Raw genomic sequence first — 26,125 nt, 5'->3', positions numbered from 1 at the left:
ATACTGCCGGGGTTTTGGGCAAAAATGTACACCTGCCTTTTGTGGAACCCTACAGTCTGTCTGCCCTAACCCCCTCCCCCCCCTTCACGGTTAATGTTCAACATGTCTCCTGAACACTGTCACCTTCAGACTGCAGGCTGTTTGTAGAGGCCTGAGTGTATCCCGGGGCAACCGAACAGGACAAAGGGAGATAGTTGGGAGAGAGAGGAGCAAGCCAAACCTTTACTGACCAACAGAGAACAACTGTCTACAACCTTGTCTTGTAACTGAAAGTGTTTAGAGAGGAGAGAGTGAGGGGGCACAAACCACTACTGACCAGGTGAGGGAAGGCACCTGCATTCTTGGGTCAAGTTCACGGTTGGAACATACCTGCTGCCACTTTCGTTTCAGGTAGTGTCTGTTAGTGTGTGACTCCTGCATGTACACAGTTCAGCTTGGTCTTTACCGGAAGCCTGAAGCCTGAATCCTTTGCCAGCTTAATTCAGTCTGACCCTTAAATGGAACCAAAAAGCGCAGGAAGGAGACTGTTTGCTGTGGCCACGCGCTGTCCAATAAAGTAAATAACTGAGTCCGCCCTCGACCCTGCCGGTTTCTCCGTATGTCAGTACGTTTGTAGGACACGGGCCTCAATGTGATCGATATGTTTGCGATGGCTCTTGCGCATGTTTTGTTAATTTTCCGCGAAGTGTACCGCCGCTGCTCGGATACACGGTGTAAAATATTAATGAGGCTTGTATGTCGTGCCAGGCTGTGCTGTAAGCGATATTTAAATGGAGAGAGCAAGTACCTTTTGGATAACTGTGATTTTGGTTTAATCTCAGTAGACCTGTAGCTGCAACATTACCACAGATACTCTGGACTCCCCTGGTCTAAACTTTTCATAAAAGAGCCCGTGTTGGTTCAGGTCTTTTGTTTTAGCCCAGCACTAAGACACCTGATTCTACTTATCTAGGTATTGACTGAAAACCGTGATTAGATAAGTTGAATCAGGTGTCGTAGTGCTGGCCTAAAATGAAAACCTGCACCCACAACAGCCCTTGCTGGATAAGATTGAACGCCCCAGCTCTAAACTCACCAGAAGCTCAGCTCCTGTGTTAAACCTGCGTTCCCTTTTTCTTAACTCCCCTGTTCTTAACAGTTTTCGGTGCTGTCTTACAGAGCAGAATGCCTGTGTTTGCATATGTCCCCTTAATGATTTTTCAAAAGATGCAACTAATTGGAAGGTTTCCACTTCAACCGAAGGTAGATAGAAGTAGCAGTGTTATTAAGATCATTATATGTGATTAGAATGTTCTTAACTGAACATTCTAATGCTGATGTGACAATCACAACAGGTAACTGAAAGCAATGGTGTTCTAGAACACTGGCTTAGAATTTTGAAAAAACATTCCACAAAACCTGATCTGTAGGGTCAATACAGAGCAGAGTATCTGGTGGGTCTACATAACCTGTGAGTTCCTGCAGTATTATTGCCGGTAAATCCCAATTAAGTATGTCAGTTAAATGCACCTTTTTCTGTGTAATGATCGCAGTCTGGGCCTGCAGAAGTGCACATTCCACCCATTCCCTTTATCTGGAGGTCAGTCTGAGCTATGTGTGACTATAAAACATCTGATTTCAGGGTAAGGATCCACCCTGACAGGGAGGTGAACGTACTTCTGTCAACATCATCTGACATCAACACATTTTGACCAAATTTGTCTTCTTCATCTGGTGCAGTAAAGTCTGTTTGTTTTGGGAGAGAGTAAACACGGGGGGGTTGGAGGGGTGGGTGGGTGGGGTTTGCCCCATCCCCATGCCCCATGTGCAGGCAATGAGTCATTAGAGGAAGAAGCTAATCCAATATTTAGGAACCCGAACCCAAATGTGCTCCAGCTGGCTTTCAATAATGCTAGCATTTCCAAGCTGTGAGTCTGCCCTTACTCCATCACAGGAATTCCATCTCTTGTGATTGAAGAGCAAGATATGGGGCATATTCAAGTGCACCAAAACTGCAACGGTACATCCGTTAGCAGGGTGTCTGCAGGCTTCACTCCTGACAGGGTGACTGTTAGCGACCTTTATGCTGTGGGCAGGTACACACCTTGATGCATTCCAATATGCTACACGGCCAACCTAGCGGAACCAATGTTCCTGACTCCCAGGATGCACCTTCAAAATGTCTCCCGAGGAGTGTTTCTGATCATAGCAATCCTCTCAGAATGAACTTCCTGTTCAGTAGGAGGAAGGTTCAAAATGACACACAAGTGTAATATGATGTTCTGCCCTTTGATTAGCACATCAGAAATCCCCTAATGGATGGAGCTAGGGTAAGCTGTCAATAACTGATGTTTAGTTATTTGTTCTTGGCCAACCAAAATATTTTGCTCTCCAGCTGTGAAAGAGAATGATCAGTTAAAATCTGAGAGTCACTGATGGCATCCATCCATTTTTGGTTTCATGAACCCTTATTTTTCCAGTTGTATTGCTGGACCCCCCCCCCCCCCACTACTACTGCAGTGTTAAAAACACCCTTTTGGGGGTGTGATTTGTTGTGATTTGTTTTTTGTTGATTGTTTTAATGCTCCTATGCTGTAACAGAGTGATGAGCTTGGCCTGGGACATGGGCTGTGGGATGTCTCGTCCTCTGGGCCTGCCTGGAGGGGGCACGGTTCAGGGTCTGCTGGACTCAGAGAGGAGACGTCGGGCCCTGGAGCTCAGCTTGGCCAAAGCCAACCGGGCCCTGCGGGACCAGAACCTTCGGATGATGCAGCCGCAGACTCCACACACCAGCCCGGAAGACTGGACCTCACAGCACCAGGTCAGAGTTAAAAATTGAGTAAAACAACAGACAACAAGCGCCCCCCCTTGTTTTATTATCCTGGCAACCCCCTCCCCCTCCACATCATCATAGCTTCATCAGCTGATTCTTCCTCTGTAGCCCATTTCTCAGGGAAACAGATTGAATGAATCGCTGCTAATGCACAGGTTATTTCGGTCTCCTCTACAGATGTGGGCCCTGAAAATCAGAGAGTTCAAAGGCACCAAGAGCAATGGTTTTTCATCAGGCGTCTGTAATGCCGTACTGTACGGCGACCTGTGTGAAAGGTGAGGAAAATGTTCATTCTCCAGGGATAGAAATCCGAGCGGTCTGCACTGTTGTGTGCATTGGCCTTGACCTCATTAGGAAGTCTGACTAGTGGGGGAGGGGAGGAGGGAGGGGGAGCTGAGACTTCCTGTTTGGTAATGCTTTGCACATGACAGAGTCCCATTTCACTGCCAGTGAAAAACCAATATAAAGCAGCAGTGTAACAGTACAGGATGTTCTCGACTGCTAATTTGAGTTCTGTTCATACTATTCTGTTTGTTATAGTGATGACGATTATGATAATTAGTATTGCTATTAATATTACTAGTTAACTGCCAATTATTTCACTGTACACATTAAAAATGAAGCACTGAAAAATCTGGCTAATTGATTAAAAGATGTTCTTTGATTGGTTTCCCTTAATAGTCTCTACAGCAGGCAGTTACCCAGTTATGCATTTATGAGCTTATACAATAACAGCGGATGTAAACTGGATTTGTGACGAGCCATGTGTCAAATGTGTTAAACCTCAGGTTCAACCCACTAGGGCAAAGATCTACAATAGACCCTGAACCGCTACACCTAGTCTGGAGACTAGGAGGAATGGGTGTTCCAGTTCTAGTGCAGTTATGTGGACCAGTGGATTACACTGTTAATGCAATGCAAGTGACCTGCTGGGTCTGTAAAATACCATTTCAGAATTGGGAGACTGCGGTCAGAGCTGGATGTCCTCAGTCAAAAAGTAGACCAGGTGTGCCAAACCGCTGGTGGGTGCCGACACTGGGGCGTACATTGGCCTGCCCCAGACCGTCTGCTTCCTGTCCCGGAAGGGCAACTTCCTGTTCCGGACTGGACACTTCCTGTAGGCCACCCTGGACCTAAGCTTCCCGCTGCTTCCCACATCGCTCTGGCCATGGATCGCAGCCAGCTTCAGAGAGTACACACCATCCTCCCTTTGTTTTGCATTTTAATTTGCATCCATCCATTTTAACTGCAGTGAGTAGGTTAAGCTGTATCCACAGATGGACACAGTGTGGTTTTTGCATGGGTATTTGCATGTGATATTTTCCACCTCTAAACCACAGGTGCTGATACTTATTGATGTTATCCGAAGCTGCTAACAGAAAGTATGTACTACAAAACAAAAGGAAGTTTCTAGAGTTTAGTGTTGTGTGAGATACTCACATTACCATTTTTTCACAACTCACAACCTAAACGTTTACCTAAATGTGAGGTGGATGGACCTGGGTAAAATAATTATGGCAGGTACTATCACTACCAGTAAAATACCTGCTGAAAATGTCTCAAAGAAGCATCTGCTTTCACAATTCAGAACAAAATTATTTTTCTTAATCATATTTCACATTTTTGGTTTGTAAAGTGTTAACCCTCAAAATTCTCAAAAATCTGTTTTTCAGAGTGTTTTAAAAATTTTGTCATCATCTAAAGACTGAAAATACTTTACTGTAAACATGTATTAGGCCCAAGCCTAGGCTCCAGACATTTCACTGACCTGGAGAACAACCAGTAGCTGAGACACTGGAAACTACAGCAGGGTTTGGTTGTTGTAGAGCAGAATAATCTATTTTTCAGGGGAGCTCTGGCTAACGGTTTGTTACACACAAGAAGAAAAAAAAAACACTATGCAATTAAACAGCAACCATAAATCAAAAGAGACTTAGTGAATTACTGATCAACAGTATCTTGTCTATCACCGAATGATAGACTTTTATGGTTTCTAGCGTGATGGCAACATGAAGAACCAGGTATCTGTCCTTAACGTTTGTTAATTTTAGAAACTTATTGTATATAGCTTTAAAATGTTTTTTATTAATCTACGTAATTATATCAGTTATGGGCTTTTACCTGAAGTTTTCCCTGAGAATAATAAAGCTATTCTATCCTAACAAACTGACAAAGGATGACGTATTGAAGCTGAACTTCAATAAAAACTCTGAGAACGAGGGGTAACGTGCTCATGCTGGGTATCTTGTTTGCGTCTGCAGGAGAGAGGTGGCCTTGAGCGTCTGGTCCAGGATGCGTGGGCCCGTCTGGGGGTGCTGGAGAGGGACAGGGAGGTTCTGGAGTCTCAGGTGACGGGGCTCCACTCCGAGCTGTTCCAGACGCGCTCGCGGGAGCAGGAGCTCCAGAGGAACGGGATTTCGGCCCGGGCGGAGCTCACGGGCAGCCGGCAGGTAGGCCCTCACCTGCAGGAGAACCCACAAGGCGGTTTCCTTTAATGTTCTGGGAATATTCTCCATCAACCCTGGCTCCTCGCCTCCTCCCCAGCTCTCCTTAACCAGCAAACCATTCAGAGATTCTGGGTCCTTTATGCAACTTTAATAAATGGTGGAGTTGATTAGCGATAGGCTCTGTATTCAAAAAAGTACAAACTGAGCCTAACCAGGTGGGAGTTATCTGATGTAAATCATACAGTAAACTGGTTATAATTTGTCTGTCTTAATTAGTCACAGCTTTGTCAGAAACTATTTGTTTGTTTGTTGTGCCAACATAGGACCTACTCTCCATATACTGACCTTATCAAAAAAAAAAAAGCTAAAGCTAACCACTCTCCCATTACTAACTCCTCCCCCTTTGCCCCGCCCACCCCAGCTGAATGACAGCTTGCTGCAGGAGACGGTGGTGCTAAGGCAGAGGCTGGCGTCCTCCGAGGCGCGGGTGGCGCTGATGGAGAGCGAGAGGCGTGTCCTGGCTGCCCGGCTTGTTGCCCTGGAGACAGAGCGGGAGCAGCTGCTTTCCCAGAAGGCCCTGTTGGTGCGGAGGCTGTGGCGAGATCCCAGGGCCAGGCATGGCCCACCAGGAGTGCCTGGGTAATATTTTATCTCCCAGGGAGATGGAGCTGAGCGGGGTGGACTTTTCCTGGCACTGGTTAACCAGCAGCCCAACAGTTCTGTTTGGTGGGTTTTAATGGGTTCCATCCCTCTCCCCAACGTCTACCCCGCGGGAGCCAAGAACACAGTGAAAGCAGAATTATAAGTGTTTTATTACGACAGGCAGGGGGAGGGATGGTTTTGGAAGGCTTACCCAGGACATCTGTTTGGGCTTTAGGCGAGACCTGGAAACTGATGTGGAAGGTAGTGGCAGAGAGGAGATGGTGGAGGTGGTGGAGGAGGAGAAGGGATGGGAGGTGACGAAGACCCGGGTAGTCAATCCACAGCGCCCAGGCAACCAGGAAATCCCAGAATCCCTTTCACCTGTCCCAGCACGGCCACTTTCCTCAAAAGCGGAAACTGGAAATCAGGTGACTTTCATTCCAGCCCTGGCTTGTTGCCATGGAAATGCAAAGCTTCTTTGCAGAATCGTGGTAAAGGTCCCTGGACCAAAATGTGAGAGCTTTAGATTCCTTCCCTGTGCACTGTCAATCACCCCAAACAAATGACCTAATGTCAGGTGGAAACAGAACAAGCTACAGCTAATGCTTCATCGGTTGTAGAAACTGATGTCTAATGATTAATAAGCCATTTTCAATCAGTGGTAGTGCCTGAACAGCAAAAAAAAACGATTAGTTTAGTAATTAGTAGATTAGTAACACTGAGAATATTAATAGACTAAGAATATTTTATTAATGATTTGTTCATAACCCTACAATTTAATAATGTGCTGTTTATAGTTAATTTTCAAACCATTGGTTGAGAATGTAAATAAAGAGTAAGAGTGTTTTAATTATTAACTAACAAAAACTCATTTAATGTTAATAACAGTAGTAAAAGTGAATACTGTTTTGTTAATGGTTAATAGGATTTTTAAAATTATGTCAGACAGAGGATGTGTTGCAGCTCTCTGAAGACCCAGAGAAAGGTCTGGAGGACACAGACTTTCAGCCGCTCAAACTCCAAGTGTATGTATCATATCTCACACATGCCCCCCAGAGATTAACAATAAACATACATATATTAACATGTATTATATAAACAGTATAACAGATGACAGAGGCTGTTGGGAGACTCCTGTTAACACTATTCTAGTGCATAGATGAGCCTCAAAGCCTGGTTTTGCTTCCGGAACATTCTGGTGCCAACTCTGTCTGGCAGCCACATAGGATGATTTGGATGGAGCGATTGAAAAAATCTAACTTAATGGAAGACAAGGCCAGGACTGTGATTTTTCTACAGCCTGGTGTATATATGCAGGTTTTTTCTGACCAATTACTCAATTTTCTAATAGGCTGTAAACCCTAACACTAGTTCTCTTGTACATTAGACTACTGTGAAACATCTGATATAGGGATTTTCAACTGTAATTTGTGAGCTTATCAGTAAATGGAGCTGAAGCATCAGATTGTGCAAATTACTGGGCTGCTTAACTCATCCAGAGCAGAAGTTTGTAGCAAAATCCAAAAACAGACACGGTCGTCCAAGGAACGTGGTTCTCCACTGCTGGTCCTGAGAGTGTTCAGACTGTGTTAAAACTGTGTTCTGGGTTCAAACACTCCAAAGGCCTGGATCTCTGCTGCATGCATATTTCTTAGAACGTCATGTCAGATGTGATTCACACAAATTAACGTGGCATTCTTTAAGGGAGGTAGGCATATACTGTGTGTGTTATCCGAAGTGTGAAGTATAATGCAGTTACGTTTGGATACAGAGAAAAGGATCCGCGCAGCGCGAAAGCTGGCATGCATGCCTTTCTGTGCGGCGTGACAGCTACTGTACATGCCCTGCTGAAGTGCAGATCAATTTTTTTAATCTGTCTGTGAACATGTGCTCTGCCAGTTGAGGGATGGGATAAAGCAAAGCTTTCTGTGTAGCAGACAGTAAGGTGTTATTTCAGTTCATTGGATAGATTGAAAAGCCAGTGAAGATGGAAATGTTGTGACAAAGCATTGACTACTCCCTTAAGTTTGAGTCAAACGGAGGGAGAGAGCTTCTGAAGTACCATTTGGTGAATTCCTCCATTTTTTCCCTTTCCCTAAAGTCTGTGGCAGTCATTTACGTCTCAGTTAAGACCAGGGCGCAGATGCTGATCCCCTTCACAAAATATTTTCTTTGGCATGGCTGCTCACGGCTGACCGTCATGCTTTTTATTGCCCAGGTCCCCGGAGGTACATGAACGCGAGTCCATAGAATATGCTGACTGGGGAGAAGTGGGCGGAGCACCGAGGAACCAGAAAGACTTTCTTTCAGAAATGGTAAGTGGGATTGGGGGGAGGGGGGGGGGGGGGCTGGTCACTGAAGATTTGTTATGAGAATGGAGCATTCACATGAAATACCCATTCTGTCATATTCATATGTGTGGGGGGGGGGGGGGGGGGGGGGGGGGGAAGTGGGTAAAGGGTCGTTGTTTCAGAAGAAAAAAACCATAAGCCTTCTCATGTCATTCAGACAAATGCTCTGTAAACTTGCCCCTCTGTTGATTTTCATTCTCCGGTTGTGTAACACTCCAGTTATGCAACGCGGTCTGTGGCGCTTCGACGTCCTCGATTGAGCAACTTCTCTTCGCGTGCCGGCGAAATTCGAGCGGTACGCCTTGAGAAGTCTGACTCCTCCTGGCGCCTGGCTGTAATCGCTCTGAGAGTGTTGCAAAGTAAATAAAGGGGAAGAATGCGTCCCCGAGCCGTCGCCTCCGACCTGTTTGGGCAATATTTCTCCAGCTCCGACAGCGGCTCTTTATCACAGCCTCACACGGCGCCCTCAGCACTTAGCATTTACACTCTGGGAGCCCAGAGAAGAGGCTCTGCTTTCTTTCTTTCTTTTCATCCCTCTCTTGCCCTTCTCCATTCTTTTTACTCTTCCTCCCTCTCTCTTCATTCTCCATCCCTCTTTCTTTCTGTCTCTCCCTCCTTCCCTTTTTTTTCTCTCTCCCATATCTCTCACTCACTCACTCACTCACTCTCTCTTTCTCTCCCTCTCAACCCTCTCCCACTTTCTCTCTTCCCTCCCCCTCTCTTCCCTCCTCTCTCCCTGCCCCGATCACTCTTCCTTCTACTTCCATTGCTATTTGTCCTTTCCTCTCTTTCTGTCCCTCCTTCCCTGAAAATGGTCTTGACGATAAACAACTTTAACAAAATTAAAACCACCCAATGTCAAAATGAACTCAAGGACCCCTACCCCCACCCCTCTGTCTCCCTCCTTCTTCTCCTCTCTCTCACTTTTTTAGTAGATGCCCTGGCAGCCAGACAAACAGCCGCTTGATCTAAGGGCAAAGGAAATCGGACGTAATTACGAAAAAGCGTGCAAACATCCTCTCCATTATGTCTCTATGGTAGTAATGGAAGGCAGGCTGCCTGGGTGGTGGTGGGGGCATGTTTATAGCCTGTTTTGATCATGCATGAGCAGAGAACAAGCCAGTATACTGCAAGCTGGCAGTGGAGCTGGCCCGGAGTAAGCATTGTGAGTTTTTTTTTCCCTTTCTCTATCAGGAACACATGCGGACGGGTGAAGCCATCGGGCCTGCTACGCATGTCTCAGGGTGAGTCTCGACACAAACCAACCGGCCGCGTGGAGGGAGCTGGGGGGAGGCGGCTTTCCATGTGAGAGAAATACTCCCCTTCTCCTCAACTCCCCTATTGAACGTGGGAGTACCTCCCCAGAAACACTCTGCATGGCTCTCACCTTGTCATGAACCGAAAACCTGGTCCTGGAGGGCTGCAGGGTCTACTGCTTTTCATTGTTATCCAGTATTACTGGAATTATTGCATCTAATTACCTGTTTAAATCGCCTCACCTGGTTTTGGAGCTCTGGTTCCTTTCTGGCTGCTGATTTGAAGGTGAAAACAAACAAAAAAACAGCAAATCATGCAGACAAGGAACTGGCAGCCACTTGCCCAGAGTATTGGCATGTTTTATAGGGATCGCGCTGCAAGGCAGGATGACTTTGCTAAGAGCATGCCAGCAGAACATTCTGTCCCTTTAACAGACCTGGCTGTTTAGTCATGTGGTGATGTCACAGCGTTGTTGAGTGCAAGTTGCCATGTCTGGCATGCAGAGCTCATTTCCTCTTCATACCCACCCCCCCCCCCCCCCACACACACACCCCCCCAAACCACAATATACTACACCCATATCCTGGGCAATGCCCTTTTACGGTGCTCTCATTTGATAATATTATCCTTTCATGAGGTAAGACAGTAACTAATGCAGCTTGGATGCTATTAATTAGGTTTACAACCGCATTGCTGCTATTTACAACCGCACCACATGACCACCCCATGTGATCACAGCTGATTGTATCTCTTTCAGGACATCCCGAGAAGACCACGATGTTCCACAGGGGCGGAGCAGCTGGCTCCATGGGGTAAAGGAGTTATGGGAGAGAAGTAGGAGAGAGGAATCAGAGGGGATGGGGTGGGAGGGCACAGCGCCCCCTTGTCTTTGTGTCTGAGTGCCGTCGGCCCAAACCTTTGCTGCTGCTAAAGCTGCTTTTACTTACGAGGCTGACCCGGGTTAACCACATGCAAGCGTACATGTACAGGCGAGCACGTGTGCACAGCCACGCACACACGAGCGCGCACACACACATACACGTACACACAAGCGTACACACGCGCGCGCGCACGTGAACACGCACACACACTCACACATGCATGTGCGCATGTTAACACACACACACACACACACACACACCCGACTCTTTTTAAATTATTTATCTGGCTTATTCCTCCTCAAAGGAGAAGGAAACTTGCACAGAATAAAATCATTGCACTTTTTTGTGGATCTTAATCAGTCACATGTGTACAGAGCTCATGAGTGATTCAGTTCCTGTTGGGATGGAAAAAATTTCTGATGCATGTATTTCAAAAATCTATTTGCATGTATGTATTTAATATGTAGTGTGGGGTGGTTGCTTACTTTGTGTGCTTGCTTTCTGCCAACTGCAAAGTAACCTAGGCTTCTACTTTTAATTGTAGTTTATTGAAACATTTTTGGGAGGAATTTCGTAGCAAAATTTGTGTTTTCGGTGATCCCTGTGACTAGCTCTGTCGCCTCTTCCAGTGATTAGTCATATTCTACCCCCGCATTCCTGTATCATGCTATTTTGATATGAATGAACCAGGTCTTTGTGTTTACATTCCATTCATGAAATGGGACATTTGTTTGATGTTTTTAAGTTCATATTCCATTTGAATTTGTATATGTTCCTTTCTTTGTACGTGTGTGTTTGAAAATATCTCATAGAGGAGGGCGTGTCTCACACTGTCCTGGTGTCTGTCCACTGACCTCCCTGTTTCCATGTCTTTGCAGGGTGAGGAGGAGACGGCAGCTTCCAAAAAGTGCAATCAGTGGGATCTATGGAAAGATGACCCACTCTCAGCCAATCAGGTGAGCCTACTGTCACCCCAACATTCTCCCCACAGGCCTCTGCAAACTTCCAACCAATCGGCAAGTCCACAGCCATCATGTGATTTGAAAGGTTAGTTCTGCCTCTCCGCCCCCAGCAATCTGCAGACAGACATCATCAATCTCTTTGCCAATCACAAAGCTTTCCACCATGTCCACCAAACTGGACCAGTATGATGGAAGCCTGCAGGTTCCAGACAGTGGGCTGACAGATTCGCCGGTGGAACTGGTGTCCTGGAGAACCATTCATTTAAAACCTGGTCCAATGTTCCCTGAAAATAATAAGTAATTTCCTTATTTGAAAAGATTTAAAAACATGTTGTGGCTATATCTTGGCCTTTATTGACGCATGTCAGTGCATTGGCACATTTTTTTTTCACATATATTTTCCAGTTAGAAAACGACATACACTCAGGATTTCCACATGCCTGCATTGTGTGCTCATTCTTTTCTGATGTGCATGGGATTATCCAATCAGGACTTTTTCCCTAGATTTTGGATTTTGGAAAAAATCACATTCTGTTACGCAAAGTAGCATTCCAAGATTTCAGTTTTTTTTTTCTTGGTTGAAAAGTTGAAAAGTTATTACAAATGACGTGTAAAGAAACTGAGGCATATTGAACTTATGCCTGGTACTTTCCTTGCCTTCTCACTAACAATACCCAGATAATGTTCCCCCCACAGACTATCTGTTTCTCCTTCATTGACACCCATTCTTCTAGGATGTGTGTTTAAAGGCTTTCCAAAGGTGAATGGCACCAGAAGAACAGCAGAGAAATTTATCCGACAGTTACGGAACTCGCTGTGAACAAATATCTTCACTGGAAGGGGCGTTCCCTCTCTGAAATATCGGGAAGGGGGGGGGGGGGGCAGACTGTTGGGGAGGGTATCATTTCAGTTCATGTTGAGTTCAGCAAGAGGTACAAAAGATGATAACTTGCACTTTGATAACCCCACCCTGCCACCCCCAGCCCCCTCCATAGGATTAAAACTGCTTTGTTTGCCAGTGGACATAGCGGACACAAGAAACGGTTAGCACGCCAGTCAAGTCTGCGCACAGGAGGTTAAACTTGGACTAGGTTTTGACCCTCTGGGATACGCAGAAGGTCAAAAGGGCCTGAAACCCTGTTCGATTTAGCTCTGTGCGCAAATAAATCCAAAACCCACTTGGGAACACTGAGAGTGCAGTGTGTGGACTCACGCCCCCCTCCCCCCTTTGTTCCGCACCTACAACTTGAGGAACATAAGAGTGATTATTTATTGTTGCGCGCTGAAGGCATTCTGTGTTTCCTCCATGTGTAATGGCCACCTTTAGGAGTGAGGCATTCCAGGATATGTCGTGCCGTAGTGTTGTTTGCGTTGTAGCCATAAACTAAAAATGGCTCCTTGTCTCGCCCGCGGTCATAAAAATGCTGCCGTTATCAACACCCTGCAGTAAAAAAGGAAGGAATGCGCAGGTAAGGTGACCTGCCTTTCTCACACCCCTTTTGAGCCTTGAGAAACTTTCCTTTTCACTGCATTAATCTAAGTGTTTGATTACGCTTCTGGAACAATGGCTCGCAAGTATAAAAACTGGAAGGACTGGCTTTACAAGAGTTAATAGCTAAAAGGCTGCTGCAGAGAGAGCTGGGGGCTGGCTATGCTGTTATACAGCTAGAGCTCTTAAAGAAACAAATCTGAACTGGAGTCCAGAAGTCCCCTGAGAGTCCCCAGTCCTCACAATGTAAAAAAGGAAAATGTTTGTATTTCCATATTTCATAAATGACATTTTGCTTTAAAATAAATCACACTTAAAAAAAAATATATGTATAGATATTTGCTAGTATTATAGTCATTATAATTTAGCACATATTCATCTTATGCTAAATGCGTGTGTGATATGGATCCATGACAGTATATCCATCTTCATACATGCATCTATATTTTACTGTGTTAAATACCACTGGCCACTGCATTGCAGCCTGTTGGTGGCAACTGCGTAAAAGTGAAGTATTAACTTTTTTCTAGGATGGAGGTTGCCAGTCACAAGGGTGGTCAAGGAAGGGGCCTCGTGAGCCTTGGGAACCCCTGTTGTAAGCTTAGTGACCTTTGACATTCTTCCTCAGATCACTGCACTGGTCATTGAATTGCAGCAATTGAGGCGAGCCAGTGAGGCATCATGGGAGGTCTCTGACCTCGCCCATCCCGGCGACCCGCAGGCCAGGGATTGGCTGGAGAGAGTCGGGCTGCTGAAGGTGAGATTTGATGAAGTACAATGAAGTAATCACATTTCTTATGGTTGCAGGAATTTTAGGCAAAGACTGGTAGGCAGGTTGTACCAATATTTGTGCAAGGAAAAATAAGACAAAAAAAAACCTTTCTGATTGGTGCAGAAGTGCTAGGTAAATATTTGTAAATATTTTCGTAGCACTGGGTTTAAGTGCAGGAATCACACTTTTTGCTTGTACAAATCTGGCTCAGAATTTCAGTAGTACCGCTCGTTTTCTTTCTTCCCCTCAAATCTGGACCCGATTTACACCAGGGTCACAAAATCTCTGGTCAGTCAATACTTGAATGTGTCTAATATCCATGGTTTCTTTTGTGTAATTTATAACTGCTTTGTTTTATTATTTGTTATATTGCTGTTTAAAGTGGGTGTGCTTTTTTCTGTTCTACTTTAATTTTCTTGGTGTAATGAGGGACAGATGTTGGGAATTAACCTTTGGCTATAAACACACCATGCAATGCATCTTAAACAGTTTTTAACATTGTAAAAATGTTTTTTGCTGTGCACCTAACGAATAAACAAACAAATAATATTAATAATTAATTATGAGATGGGAAAGGCAATCAGTGAAAGCAGTGTGTTATTTTCCCTGTAGGAGTGTGTGAGACAGATGAAGCAGTGTGTAATGTTCCCTGTAGAAGTGTGTGAGATAGATGAAGCAGTTTGTAATGTTCCCTGTAAGAGTGTGTGAGATAGATGAAGCAGTTTGTAATGTTCCCTGTAGGAGTGTGTGAGACGGACGAAGCAGTGTGTAATGTTCCCTGTAGGAGTGTGTGAGACAGATGAAGCAGTGTTTAATGTTCACTGTAGGAGTGTGTGAGACAGATGAAGCAGTTTGTAATGTTCTCTGTAGGAGTGTGTGAGACAGATGAAGCAGTGTGTAATGTTCCCTGTAGGAGTGTGTGAGATAGATGAAGCAGTTTGTAATGTTCCCTGTAGGAGTGTGTGAGATAGATGAAACAGTGTGTAATGTTCTCTGTAGGAGTGTGTGAGACAGATGAAGCAGTGTGTAATGTTCCCTGTAGGAGTGTGTGAGATAGATGAAGCAGTTTGTAATGTTCCCTGTAGGAGTGTGTGAGATAGATGAAGCAGTGTGTAATGTTCTCTGTAGGAGTGTGTGAGATAAATGAAGCAGTGTGGAATGTTCCCTGTATGAGTGTGTGAGATAGATGAAGCAGTGTGTAATGTTCCCTGTAAGAGTGTGTGAGATAGATGAAGCAGTGTGTAATGTTCCCTGTAGGAGTGTATGAGATAGATGAAGCAGTGTGCAATGTTCCCTGTAGGAGTGTGTGAGACAGATGAAGCAATGTGTAATGTTCCCTGTAGGAGTGTGTGAGACAGATGAAGCAGTGTGTAATGTTCTCTGTAGGAGTGTGTGAGACAGATGAAGCAGTGTGTAATGTTCCCTGTAGGAGTGTGTGAGACAGATGAAGCAGTGTGTAATGTTCTCTGTAGGAGTGTGTGAGACAGATGAAGCAGTGTGTAATGTTCCCTGTAGGAGTGTGTGAGACAGATGAAGCAGTGTGTAATGTTCTCTGTAGGAGTGTGTGAGACAGATGAAGCAGTGTGTAATGTTCCCTGTAGGAGTGTGTGAGACAGATGAAGCAGTGTGTAATGTTCTCTGTAGGAGTGTGTGAGACAGATGAAGCAGTGTGTAATGTTCCCTGTAGGAGTGTGTGAGACAGATGAAGCAGTGTGTAATGTTCCCTGTACGAGTGTGTGAGACAGATGAAGCAGTGTGTAATATTCTCTGTAGGAGTGTGTGAGACAGATGAAGCAGTGTGTAATGTTCCCTGTAGGAGTGTGTGAGACAGATGAAGCAGTGTGTAATGTTCTCTGTAGGAGTGTGTGAGACAGATGAAGCAGTGTGTAATGTTCTCTGTAGGAGTGTGTGAGACAGATGAAGCAGTGTGTAATGTTCCCTGTAGGAGTGTGTGAGACAGATGAAGCAGTGTGTAATGTTCTCTGTAGGAGTGTGTGAGACAGATGAAGCAGTGTGTAATGTTCCCTGTAGGAGTGTGTGAGACAGATGAAGCAGTGTGTAATGTTCCCTGTAGGAGTGTGTGAGACAGATGAAGCAGTGTGTAATGTTCTCTGTAGGAGTGTGTGAGACAGATGAAGCAGTGTGTAATGTTCCCTGTAGGAGTGTGTGAGACAGATGAAGCAGTGTGTAATGTTCCCTGTAGGAGTGTGTGAGACAGATGAAGCAGTGTGTAATGTTCCCTGTAGGAGTGTGTGAGACAGATGAAGCAGTGTGTAATGTTCCCTGTAGGAGTGTGTGAGACAGATGAAGCAGTGTGTAATGTTCTCTGTAGGAGTGTGTGAGACAGATGAAGCAGTGTGTAATGTTCTCTGTAGGAGTGTGTGAGACAGATGAAGCAGTGTGTAATGTTCCCTGTACGAGTGTGTGAGACAGATGAAGCAGAGTTTAATGTTCCCAGTAGGAGTGTGTGAGACAGATGAAGCAGTGTGTAATGTTCCCAGTAGGAGTGTGTGAGACAGATGAAGCAATGTGTAATGTTCTCTGTAGGAGTGTGTGAGACAGATGAAGCAGTGTGTAATGTTCCCTGTAGGAGTGTGTGAGACAGATGAAGCAGTGTGTAATGTTCCCTGTAGGAGTGTGTGAGACAGATGAAGCAGTGTGTAATGTTCCCTGTAGGAGTGTGTGAGACAGATGAAGCAGTGTGTAATGTTCCCTGTAGGAGTGTGTGAGACAGATGGAAAGGAACGAGGAGAGGCTGGGGACCTTGTTCCAAGACCACAGGGAGGTGTGACATAAAGAGGCCCCACCTCCACTGGCCACCATGAGAGAGCAGCACCACCAAAAATACACACAAATGGCTATGTGAGGTCCCATCTTCATCATCATCACGGTCAAAGCAGCCACCGCATGTAGGCCAGGATCCAGTCAACATTTGTTCTTAAATCTGACTCACAACTATATTCAGCTAAAGCGGTTTGTATCACTGAGTAAACAATGTGATGTTACTGTTCTTTTCATTTTTGAGTTTTTGTCTGTTTGAATGTTTACAGAATGTTTGTATAATTATGAATTAAATGTGAACAAGACTCCATATACTCAAAAATATGAATAATCATTTCCTGAGCAAGAAAGAAAGATAATTTATTTATAAACACAAGGATTAGCACTTTCCCCATGTGTGCAGTTCAAAATGAACCGATCAAAGGGAACAATTGATGGCACTTATTTCTATGTGAGCATGTGACAGGGGTGTACCCCAGCAAATGCACAACTAAATGAACTCAAAACCCACCAACCTCCCTGAAAAGAACACTGGCACATCTGTTTAGGGTATGGTACAAACTTTGCACAAATGACTTCTTACAGCCTTAAGATCCATTCAAAAGGACACTGCCTAGAGCTACAGCATAGCTTCATCCCATTTGTGGTTACAGGAGGACTGAAACATTGATTTTTAAAAAACCAGCTGACAGCTTATGCCCTCTGGGCAGCAACACTGGAGGGAAGGAATGAAGATCTTTCAGCGGTAAACTGCTACAAAAACACTGACAAAGTTTAAACAGCGTTCCAAGAACACAAAAGAAAAAAAAACGACCAGACCATGCAACATGTGCACTAGACGGTTTTTCAAGTGAAAGGGCTCCGTGATCTCTGTGGAATTTTCCGTTGTCTTTGTGAAAAGAAAAAAAAAGCAACATTTGTCAACGTCAGACATGGGGGGAAATGCAGTCTCCTATCCCTCATGACTAAGGACGTATGGCATGCTCCTTATGTTTCTTTCTCCTGGGCCCTGCTTCATAAAGCAAGATTACTGAGTCGGCTGGAGAAAGAAGGCACTAACTAAAAGCCGGAGCCCTCCCAGATCTGGAATATGGACTGAAGTAAAAGCTGTTCTGGATTTTGCTCAGTGCAGTTATCCAGCTAAGTCATTAATCCTGTTTCGTAAATCACACCCCCCCCCCCCCCCAAACCTAAACGTAACCTTAACCATAACCATAACCTTAACAGGATAAAAAATGTCAATGGACTCTTCAATAATGTAAAGATAAAGGTGACAAGAAGGTGACCAGCCTGAAAGAAAAAAAGGGGAGGAACCAGCCAGCTCTGTACAAATTTGTAAAAAAAAAATTTACACTGGATCTTTGTGAATTTTTAAAGCGCTTGGTTTGCATAAAGAAACACTGCTGTAGGGCAATACTGAAGACCTGCCTGGCATTCATTCTACCTCTGATAAACCATGGCATGCATAGCACCAACAGCAGGGGGTGCTATTCTGCATTTCAAAACAAAAAATTGATTAAAATCCTTTGCTTATGAAATTTCCTTACTTTTCTTCATGAGTGATCTGTTTTTTTCTTTTACAAGTAAGCCATGATCTGTTTTCTGTGTAGAGCACTGGAACCGAAACACCTATTTAAAGTGAGTACTCCGTGCTTCTGTATGTGATTGTAAAAGTTCAAACGACCGTTTTATTTGTAAAAAGAAAAATAACAAAATAAAGAAGTGCAAGAGCAGGCCCAGCACTAAAATGTGCTCGTTATGGTAAGAACAGAGTGTCCCTGGCCTCCAGTGTGAGGTCTTCACTTTCCACTTGATGAAAATGGTTGCACCGTCGTCAATGGCGACGGTTTCTAACGGGGCGAGGTGTGCGGTCGGAACACGGGGAGGGTGGCCAGCCGTGCAGGGTGTGAAGCACGGGTGTAGAGACGGTGATGGGCCCTCTTTCCCCTACTCAGCTCAGCTCAGCACCTGTCTCCTCTCTCCAGGATGAATCGGCATGTCCCAGCAGGGCTAGAACAGGCCCTCAGCGGGTCTCCTGAACAGCACTTGCCTCTGTCGCGTGGTCATGTTCTCACAGCTCTCCAGCAGGCTGGCCACGGTCACGGTCTGCAGGACTCCCTGAAAACTTGGTATTTCACCCAGGGGTGGTGCCTTACATCCTGCATCACACATACCCCTTTTCCACCAAGGCATTTGGAGGGCCAATTCGGAGCCGGTGCCTAATCTCAAACCAGTTCTTCGCGTTTACGACCGCAAAAGAACCGGCTCTCGGCCAGGAAAACTGGTTCCAAAGTGGCACCAACACTTGGCTGGTCTAGAACCAAGAACCGCTTACGTCAGGGGCTGGGGGCGGGATTATCGTGACCAACCAAGACCAACTAAAACTTTATGACCACCAGGTAGAGTAAGCACCTATTATCGACCACCTTCCTTCGACAGACAGGAAAACGTAAACGGATTTGCAACTACATATGAAATAGGCGAAATATCTGTAACAACCTGTACCTAGTTATGTAGGAAAAAATGTCCTTGTCATCCTCCAGTGGTTATTTTTTCAGCACTTTCACAATTTTTTTCTGTGCCGGCAAATAAGTCAGAGGTGGTCCAGCGCTAGCTTTTGGTTGCTAAAGGGACGTGTATCGGCCACCCCATATAAATGTTGGTACAAGGCGTCACGCCTTCTCCTTGTACTGCTGGCACGGCTGCAACTGCGACTAGACTTCCCTGCAGATTTTCAAATGACTTTTACCTGACTCTTGATATATTCTCAAATTGACCATCATAACGTTATACTGGAAAATATGTACAACTAAAACGTTAACCCAAAGAGCAAAGATTAACGTTACTGTGATCACACTGTGATTTCATTTTACAAAGCGTGCACTGCTACGTTCTGCAAAACCACGGCCATCCGGGTGAAGTTTTCAGGGAGTCCCCACGGTCTGCTGTGTGGGCCTTGACACACACTCGACTGTACATGCCCACCACCATCTCAGACAGGAATATCCTCCTCAACTCCTCCACCACCTCACTCTGAGAAGCCAGTATCCTGCAGGGTGCAGAGAATCAGGTTAATATACACACTATATGTATACACACACACACACACACACACATACACTACAGTCTATACATACACACATACACTACAGTCCATACATTCACGCATGTGCAAACACACACTACAGCCTGCACATACACAAATTGCACACCACGTACATGATAAATGCACACCCTACATAACATACGCACACGGACACACCACATACACACTTGATACATATACATACAATACACACCATATATGCACCCCTACATACACATAACAAAAACAGAAAACACACAAATATGCTATATAGTGTAAACATCTGTTCTACTTCTCTATGCTATAAAATCTACGTGAAGAAGCCCCAGGGACACCATAAAAAGCAGGTAGACCTCTCAGATCACCCCCATTCCCCTGGGTTTTCCCACCTTGCCAATACTTTGGCTTTTAATGATGTCATTAGGTTTTCGTTTTATTATAGGAAACGACTGTAATTGTAAAGTCGTTTCAAAGTATCCCAGCGATTAAGTAGCCTAGTTATCGCACTAAGATGCGATCTTGAGACTGAAGACCAATGAACTGTCATTTAGCGTAGTCATCCATCGAATGTCACTTAGGACAGCGAGGCTTGTTCACGTCAGGGGCATTTTTTAAATGACGTGGCACAGAGTGGACCAAGAACCAGTCAGGAAGGGGGCCATCAGAAAATTCTATCAGAAATAAACAGCGTTGAAAATTGGCTTAGAAGACATTGGGCACGATTTTCAGGCTCATTTGCAGTGTCGTGTGCCCTAATACAGGTGGTATAACATGAATCAGGCAGCGATTGAAAGCGCTCTGATCCAATGACGTTTGGGCATTGTAAAATTGACAGTACTCTAGCCCAATGGCATTTGGGGAGCACCCGGGAGGCCAATCATATTTCGGGGAAGGGGGTGGGGGCCACCCCGTTAGACACGTCCCTAGTCACGTGTCTCCAACATCCACCTTGAACACGTCCCCAGACCGCAGACTCGCCGATGACAACACCGATCACGCTATCGCCCTTGCCTGACACCGGCAATGGGATAAATTAAACTCACGTGGTCAGGTTAGTAACGTTGAGTCTGTATTTGGCAGATTTGTATCTTTATTACTTTATAGCCATCGTTTAAAGCTCTGTACATGCGCTACCCGTCTTTGTTGTGCGTCAATGCAGTTTAGAGATTTTCACTCCAGCCCTAACAAAGCACATGTACCTCATTCAACAGCTGGAGATCCCGTTGATCTGCTAATTTGATTCCTACAGAACAGTATATCAGCAGGTACATGGCATCTTGTTGCGCAGGATTGTGCTTTTACACACAATAATTTCGGCGCAGTCCGGGTCCTCATATGTACTTTTCTGGATTACAGTCTGTTGTCAGTAAATTAAAAGGAGAAGCCATCCCCAGGCAGTAACACATCTTCAACCTTCTCTAAAAGACCGCAACATTATCACTCTTTTCTGCGCCAGTTTTCAAACTATTGGCGGAAGAATTGCAAGGGAACACAGTAATCGAGTCAGTTTGACGCTGAAATGCAATCCCCAGTGCCCTCTACCGTTGGGTAGTATGAAAAATGTGACGCTTAGCTACTATTTTGCGTATCACATTCACCACTACTGACATTTAATCGTTCTAAAACAACCTGCATATTTAATATAGAGTGGTTGAAATATAGCAAATAGTTTGCAAGAATACGTTGCGCATTTTCACTGTTGTGTGTTATTTGTCACTGAGGGCATGTATAGTGTTTTGGCATTAGAAGTAGCTGAATTTGCATGCATCTGTGATGCCTTTTTTTGTAGATAGGTTATGTTCTTCTGTAAATGCTGGAGAGCATTCCTGACTGCACAAGCCCTTGTGCTTATCCTTTTAAGCTATAAAGATGGACAAATGAGGCTGACGTTGCATCTATGCAACTTTACAGAACACCTTTGTGAGATACTGCTACCACTACCACTAATAATAAATCTATTCATTGTCTTTAACAACAAGAGCTTGGGAACTGACTGTTAAGAGCAATATATGGGCAAAATGTGGAGCCAAAAAAAAAAAAACGAAACATTGAGCTCTGTAGTGGCTCACCCACACTGTTAAACACGTGCTATGTGGCAACCGAATCTGAAGAGCAGATGCAGAAAAACCAGACACTGGCAAAAATAATAATAAAATAGGGTTGGGACAATGACATTATCACTTCTCATATAGAAACCAGAGAATGGCTCCACCAGTCTTAAAGTATGTTTTCTTTTCTTTATTATTATTATTTTTTAAAGAGGATAGCTGGCAGTCTGACTTCCTTGAGTATTTTTTTCCACTTTATTTAGACGGGGGAAATCAGAGAGGGGTACAAATAGAGATGGGATCACAGTGCAGACAGAAGGAATGAAACTCAGTTATGACACTTCACAAAGAATAGATCTCAGGGCCTCAGACTGTTAAAGTGGAAATGCCACATTGTTTGTAAATGGGTAGTTGTTCTAGATTTTATTCTTTGATGTAAACAGTGGCCGTACATGCTTTGCACAACTGGCTACAACCTTCAGCATTTAAAATTTAGTGGATACTGATTTCTTGTGAGGCAGTAAACTTATAAAGTAAAAAAAAACAACCTTTTACCACACTACTCAGTTTTACTTAAATCTATATGGATTTTGACATAAATATTACACATAAAAATATTACAAACAAATTATTCTGCATCAAAATATGTCTAACCTGTGGCACATTAAGTAATTCCATCACAGCAATCCGATCGGGCCCGAGAATTTGTTCAATCGGGTGGATCGATTCTACGGGTTATCTATGAGTCAACATTGTACCAATAACCAAAGGATGATTCGCTGCTTAATTAGAGGTCCGAGGTGAGACTGATTCATTAGATGACATCATCATTCCCAGAGTTGCGAGCCATCTTGCCTCTTTAGCATGTTCCCTCCTTCATGATCAAGATGTCTGCTTTGGTTTCCCTGGTGGAAGAATGGATACAGTCAAATCCGAGAGGAAATTTCCCCACAATTTGCAATAACAAATGAACCAGTTGAGTAGGCTTTTTGGAATTTTTTTCTCAAAGTTCTAAGTCGGTGTTCTAGAATTCCATTGCTTTTAGTTACCAGTAATGATTGTTACATAAGTATCTGAATTTTCAGTTAAGAACATTCTAATTGCATATTTGGATTACATGAACTGCCACTTATGACTGTTGGCTTTATTTGCCAAAAAGCAAAATAAATGTAAACATTTTTTATCCATATTTCTTTCTCTAAATTTCTCCCTTCAATTGTAATTGTATTGCCATTAGCTGCATCAAGTCGCGGTCCATACATTAGGGTTGGGACGATGAGTAGAGCTGAGGCCAAGTAATCAGTGTAGAAACTGATTGTGGTTACTACTGTACACACACTTTGATTATGATCTGGAAGGTTAGCTAACATTAGCCAATGTTGATTAGTTATATACTTACAATCTCTGGACACACAGCGCACACTCGTTGGGGTAGGTGATCCCATCAGTGCCACACACAGGAGAGTAGTTTAGGGGACAAGCCTGAGTCTCGCTCATGCCTCCACACGATGGCTGAGAGAGAGAGAGAGAGAGGGGGACGGGGTGAGGAACAGGAGAGAAAAGCAGAAGAGGGAGTGCAGAGCAAAGATGGTAGGAAAGCAAGAATAAGAGGGAGAGGGTTTCCGTGCATTACGTATATTTTATGTTCAATTTCACACCCTAAGCTTTCCAAAGCCCTGTAGAGTTTATTCATTCAGGTCATGGATCCCCAGGCTTGCACCTGGAGAGTCACAGTTATCTGCTGGTTTGTGTTTTTCACAATAAAAATCATCTACCATTTTAGGCCCAGGAAACCAGGTGCGGTACCTGTGTAATCAAGTGCTGTAAGAGATCGGTAAATTAGATGCTGAGTCTAACAAGAAAATTCCATACACCCCGTGGTTCTTTGTGACCTGGGTTAGAAACCTGCAATTTAGGGAAACCACCCAATTTCAGACAGACAACCGGTCTAGACAGCCACAACTTAGTTTAGATGAAAGACTCAGTCTTACCCTTCTATATTGCCCAGATTTGGCCCTTGCGTCTGAAAGGACAAGTTGGGGAGATTTACTACAAATACACTACTTCAAGATTACAAGATACACTACTTGACTATGTCAAGATTCTTTCCACAAACAGCCAACAGTGAAGGATGTTTCAGATACTTATACTAGTTTATGATTACCTGCCAGCTATGTCTGGAGGCATAATGTTGCTGCACAAGCCCATTTGAAGTTACTTTGTGTATTTTCTTGCTTTAGACCAGTAATATGAATGTCTGACCTGCCATTGTAAAGCTTGATGGTTGTCAAAAAAACATCCTTCATTGCAAATGAAAACTGTATGGACCAATCAAAACAAACTGTATGTGTACACTATAGTGCGTAACTCCACATCGTTTCTCTCAGTGAACAGTGCATAGCTACAGACATGTAGAGTCCTTTCTTACCTGTAGTGAAGAAGATAGCCACAAAAAGCAGTAGCGTTTTTGCAGCCATGTTACCAAATAAAATAAAATAAATTTAGAAAAATGATAACAGGCAATTACTTAGCCAGCTTCCTGTCCAATCTCACCGCTCCTGGCTGCTGGACTATTCAGGGATTCTCGGGCTCGAGCGGTTTTACATTCATGCGTTGGGAAAGCATCCAGCGCCCATCACGGCTGCTTTACGCGGCTCCACCTTTCACCTGCGTAAACACGCGGCGGTGCCAGTCCCCATTGACCTTTTTTTCCAGTCTAGTAGCTTGATGGTAAACAGTGAGCTTACGGTGTTGTCACCGAGAGGCGTGTTTAGGGCAGATAAAATAGCGGCGTTTTAACGGGAGCTTTGTCAGACGTCCCCCGGAGGCACGAGCCAGCGTCAACAATAGCAGAGTGCCGCCATTGTCCCGTTTCATTATGAAGGGATGAACATTCCAGCCGTCTGAATTTTGCTGAGCGTGATCTGAGCTCACCGCCCCAATACACTGCGATTCCATGTGATTCAAAGTCGCAAGATTTACTGCATAACACATACACAACACAGAGTGATGTGTACATGACCAAAAGTACATCACACCCATAGGTTCTTGTTGAACATCTCATTCCAAAACCATGGGCATTCCAATTCATCACAAAAGGTGTTTGATGGGGTTGAGGTCAGGGCTCTGTACAGGCCAGTCAAGTTCTTCCCCACCAAGCTCAACAAACCATTTCTTTATGAACCTTACTTTGTGCACAGAGGCGTTGTAATGCTGAAACACAAAAGCGCCTTCCCTAACCTGTTGTCACAAAAGTGGAACCACACAATTCTCTAGAATGTCAATGTATGCTGTAGCATAAAGATTTACCTTTACTGGAAATAAGGGACCTTGTCCAAACCACGAAAAAACAAACAAAAAAAAAAACAGCCAGACCATTGTTCCTACTCCACCCAACTTTTATGGCACTCCTTACAGTCTCCTGGCAATTGCCAAACCAAGATTCCTGTCAGACTGTCTGATAGTGAAGCATGATTCATCACTCCAGTGAATATGTTTCCACTGCTCCAGAGTCCAATGGCGGTGTGCTTTACACTACTCCAACCGACGCTTGGCATTGCACATGGTGATCTTAGGCTTGTGTACAGCTGCTCAGCCATGGAAACCCATTTCAAGAAGCTCTGAACGAACAGTTCTTGTGCTGACGTTGGTTAGTAGTTAGGTAGTTTGAAACTCTAGTGTCTGTTGCAACCGTCCAACAACTATTGTGAGTCCAACAACCAAGGCTGTTGTTGCTCCTAGACGTTTCAACTTCACAATAACAGCACTTACAGTTGACTGGGTCAGCCCTAGCAGGGCAGAAATTCGATGAACTGACTTGTTAGAAAGGTGGCCTCCTATGACAGTGCCACGTTGAAAGTCTCGGAGCTCTTCAGTATGACCCATTCTACTGCCAATGTTTGCCAATAGAGACGGAATGGCTGTATGCTAGCTTTTATGCACCTGTTAGCAATGGCGGTGGCTGAAGTAGCCAAACTCACTTATCAGAAGGGGTGTTCACAAACTTTTTTTGCCATGTAGTGTAGAATCAGGACCTTTTGTGTTTTGATAGCTACGCAAGTTCCAAACAGTGCACGAAACTGTATTGCACGCCGGTGGTACCAGTGTTTGGAGTTAAAATGCCAGAGCACGCTGTATTAGACCATTACGCATTATTCCGTTACATCATGAGAAGATTCCCTCCTGCAGTTTCAGCTCATTTTATGGGCTCAGATTGTATCAGCATGTTACCTGAAAAGATGAGCGCAATAAATCTGAGTAAGATAGAGATGTAGTGCACAGTAGTGCTGATTTAATCAACCGCAACATGTAGCCGTTTCAACAGTTTATGACAGCGGCACGTTATCTTCAGCCTTTATGAGCTGTCAATCACTGATTAAAATTGGATTTTGAACTCAAGTTACAGTAAAGGGCAATGATTGGTTCAAACACATTGACAAGTGTGACAGGGGAGCGGTCACACTTGTCAATCCATTTTGGGTTCAGTGAAATCTCTCAACGATTAGTGCCAGTTAGGGCTACATCACCCTTTAAATCTATGCCAGGATTTTCAAATCTAGTCCTGGAGCGTCGCAGTGTCTTGTGGCTTCCTTGCGATC

At 44.4% G+C, this 26,125-nt stretch overlaps 2 protein-coding genes across 6 annotated transcripts; one reads left to right on the top strand and one right to left on the bottom strand.

Annotated features, from left to right (window-relative positions):
* The first annotated feature begins 136 nt into the window (after positions 1-136).
* LOC118231129 lies at positions 137-16,704 on the top strand. 5 transcript variants are annotated; one of them, XR_004766008.1, is made up of 15 exons: positions 144-319; positions 2,581-2,800; positions 2,990-3,087; positions 3,767-4,004; positions 5,074-5,262; positions 5,681-5,898; positions 6,137-6,329; positions 6,847-6,926; positions 8,120-8,216; positions 9,447-9,496; positions 10,267-10,321; positions 11,269-11,346; positions 13,470-13,598; positions 16,333-16,480; positions 16,539-16,704. XR_004766008.1 is itself a non-coding variant. In XM_035424662.1 (14 exons), exons 2-14 carry the CDS (start codon positions 2,585-2,587, stop codon positions 14,319-14,321), a joined length of 1,737 nt encoding a protein of 578 aa, XP_035280553.1. In that variant the 5' UTR covers positions 137-390; positions 2,581-2,584; the 3' UTR covers positions 14,322-14,971. The 5 variants fall into 5 exon arrangements, 3 of the variants coding, with proteins under 3 accessions (XP_035280553.1, XP_035280552.1, XP_035280554.1); XM_035424662.1 differs by lacking the exons at positions 16,333-16,480; positions 16,539-16,704 and adding an exon at positions 14,226-14,971 and having other exon boundaries at positions 137-390; XM_035424661.1 differs by lacking the exons at positions 16,333-16,480; positions 16,539-16,704 and adding an exon at positions 14,226-14,971 and having other exon boundaries at positions 140-319.
* A 5,055-nt stretch (positions 16,705-21,759) lies between these two features.
* On the bottom strand, positions 21,760-25,545 carry LOC118232113 (probable pancreatic secretory proteinase inhibitor). Its single transcript, XM_035426746.1, has 4 exons — positions 23,956-25,545; positions 23,519-23,550; positions 22,927-23,039; positions 21,760-22,432 (listed from the first exon to the last, which is right to left on the bottom strand). The coding sequence occupies exons 1-4, from the start codon at positions 24,002-24,004 to the stop codon at positions 22,387-22,389; spliced, it is 240 nt and encodes a 79-aa protein (XP_035282637.1). The 5' UTR covers positions 24,005-25,545; the 3' UTR covers positions 21,760-22,386.
* Positions 25,546-26,125: the final 580 nt, after the last annotated feature.

The sequence above is a fragment of the Anguilla anguilla genome, chromosome 7, assembly GCF_013347855.1.
Source record: "Anguilla anguilla isolate fAngAng1 chromosome 7, fAngAng1.pri, whole genome shotgun sequence".
Lineage (NCBI taxonomy): Eukaryota > Metazoa > Chordata > Actinopteri > Anguilliformes > Anguillidae > Anguilla > Anguilla anguilla.
This window is presented reverse-complemented; position numbering and strand designations above follow the sequence as displayed.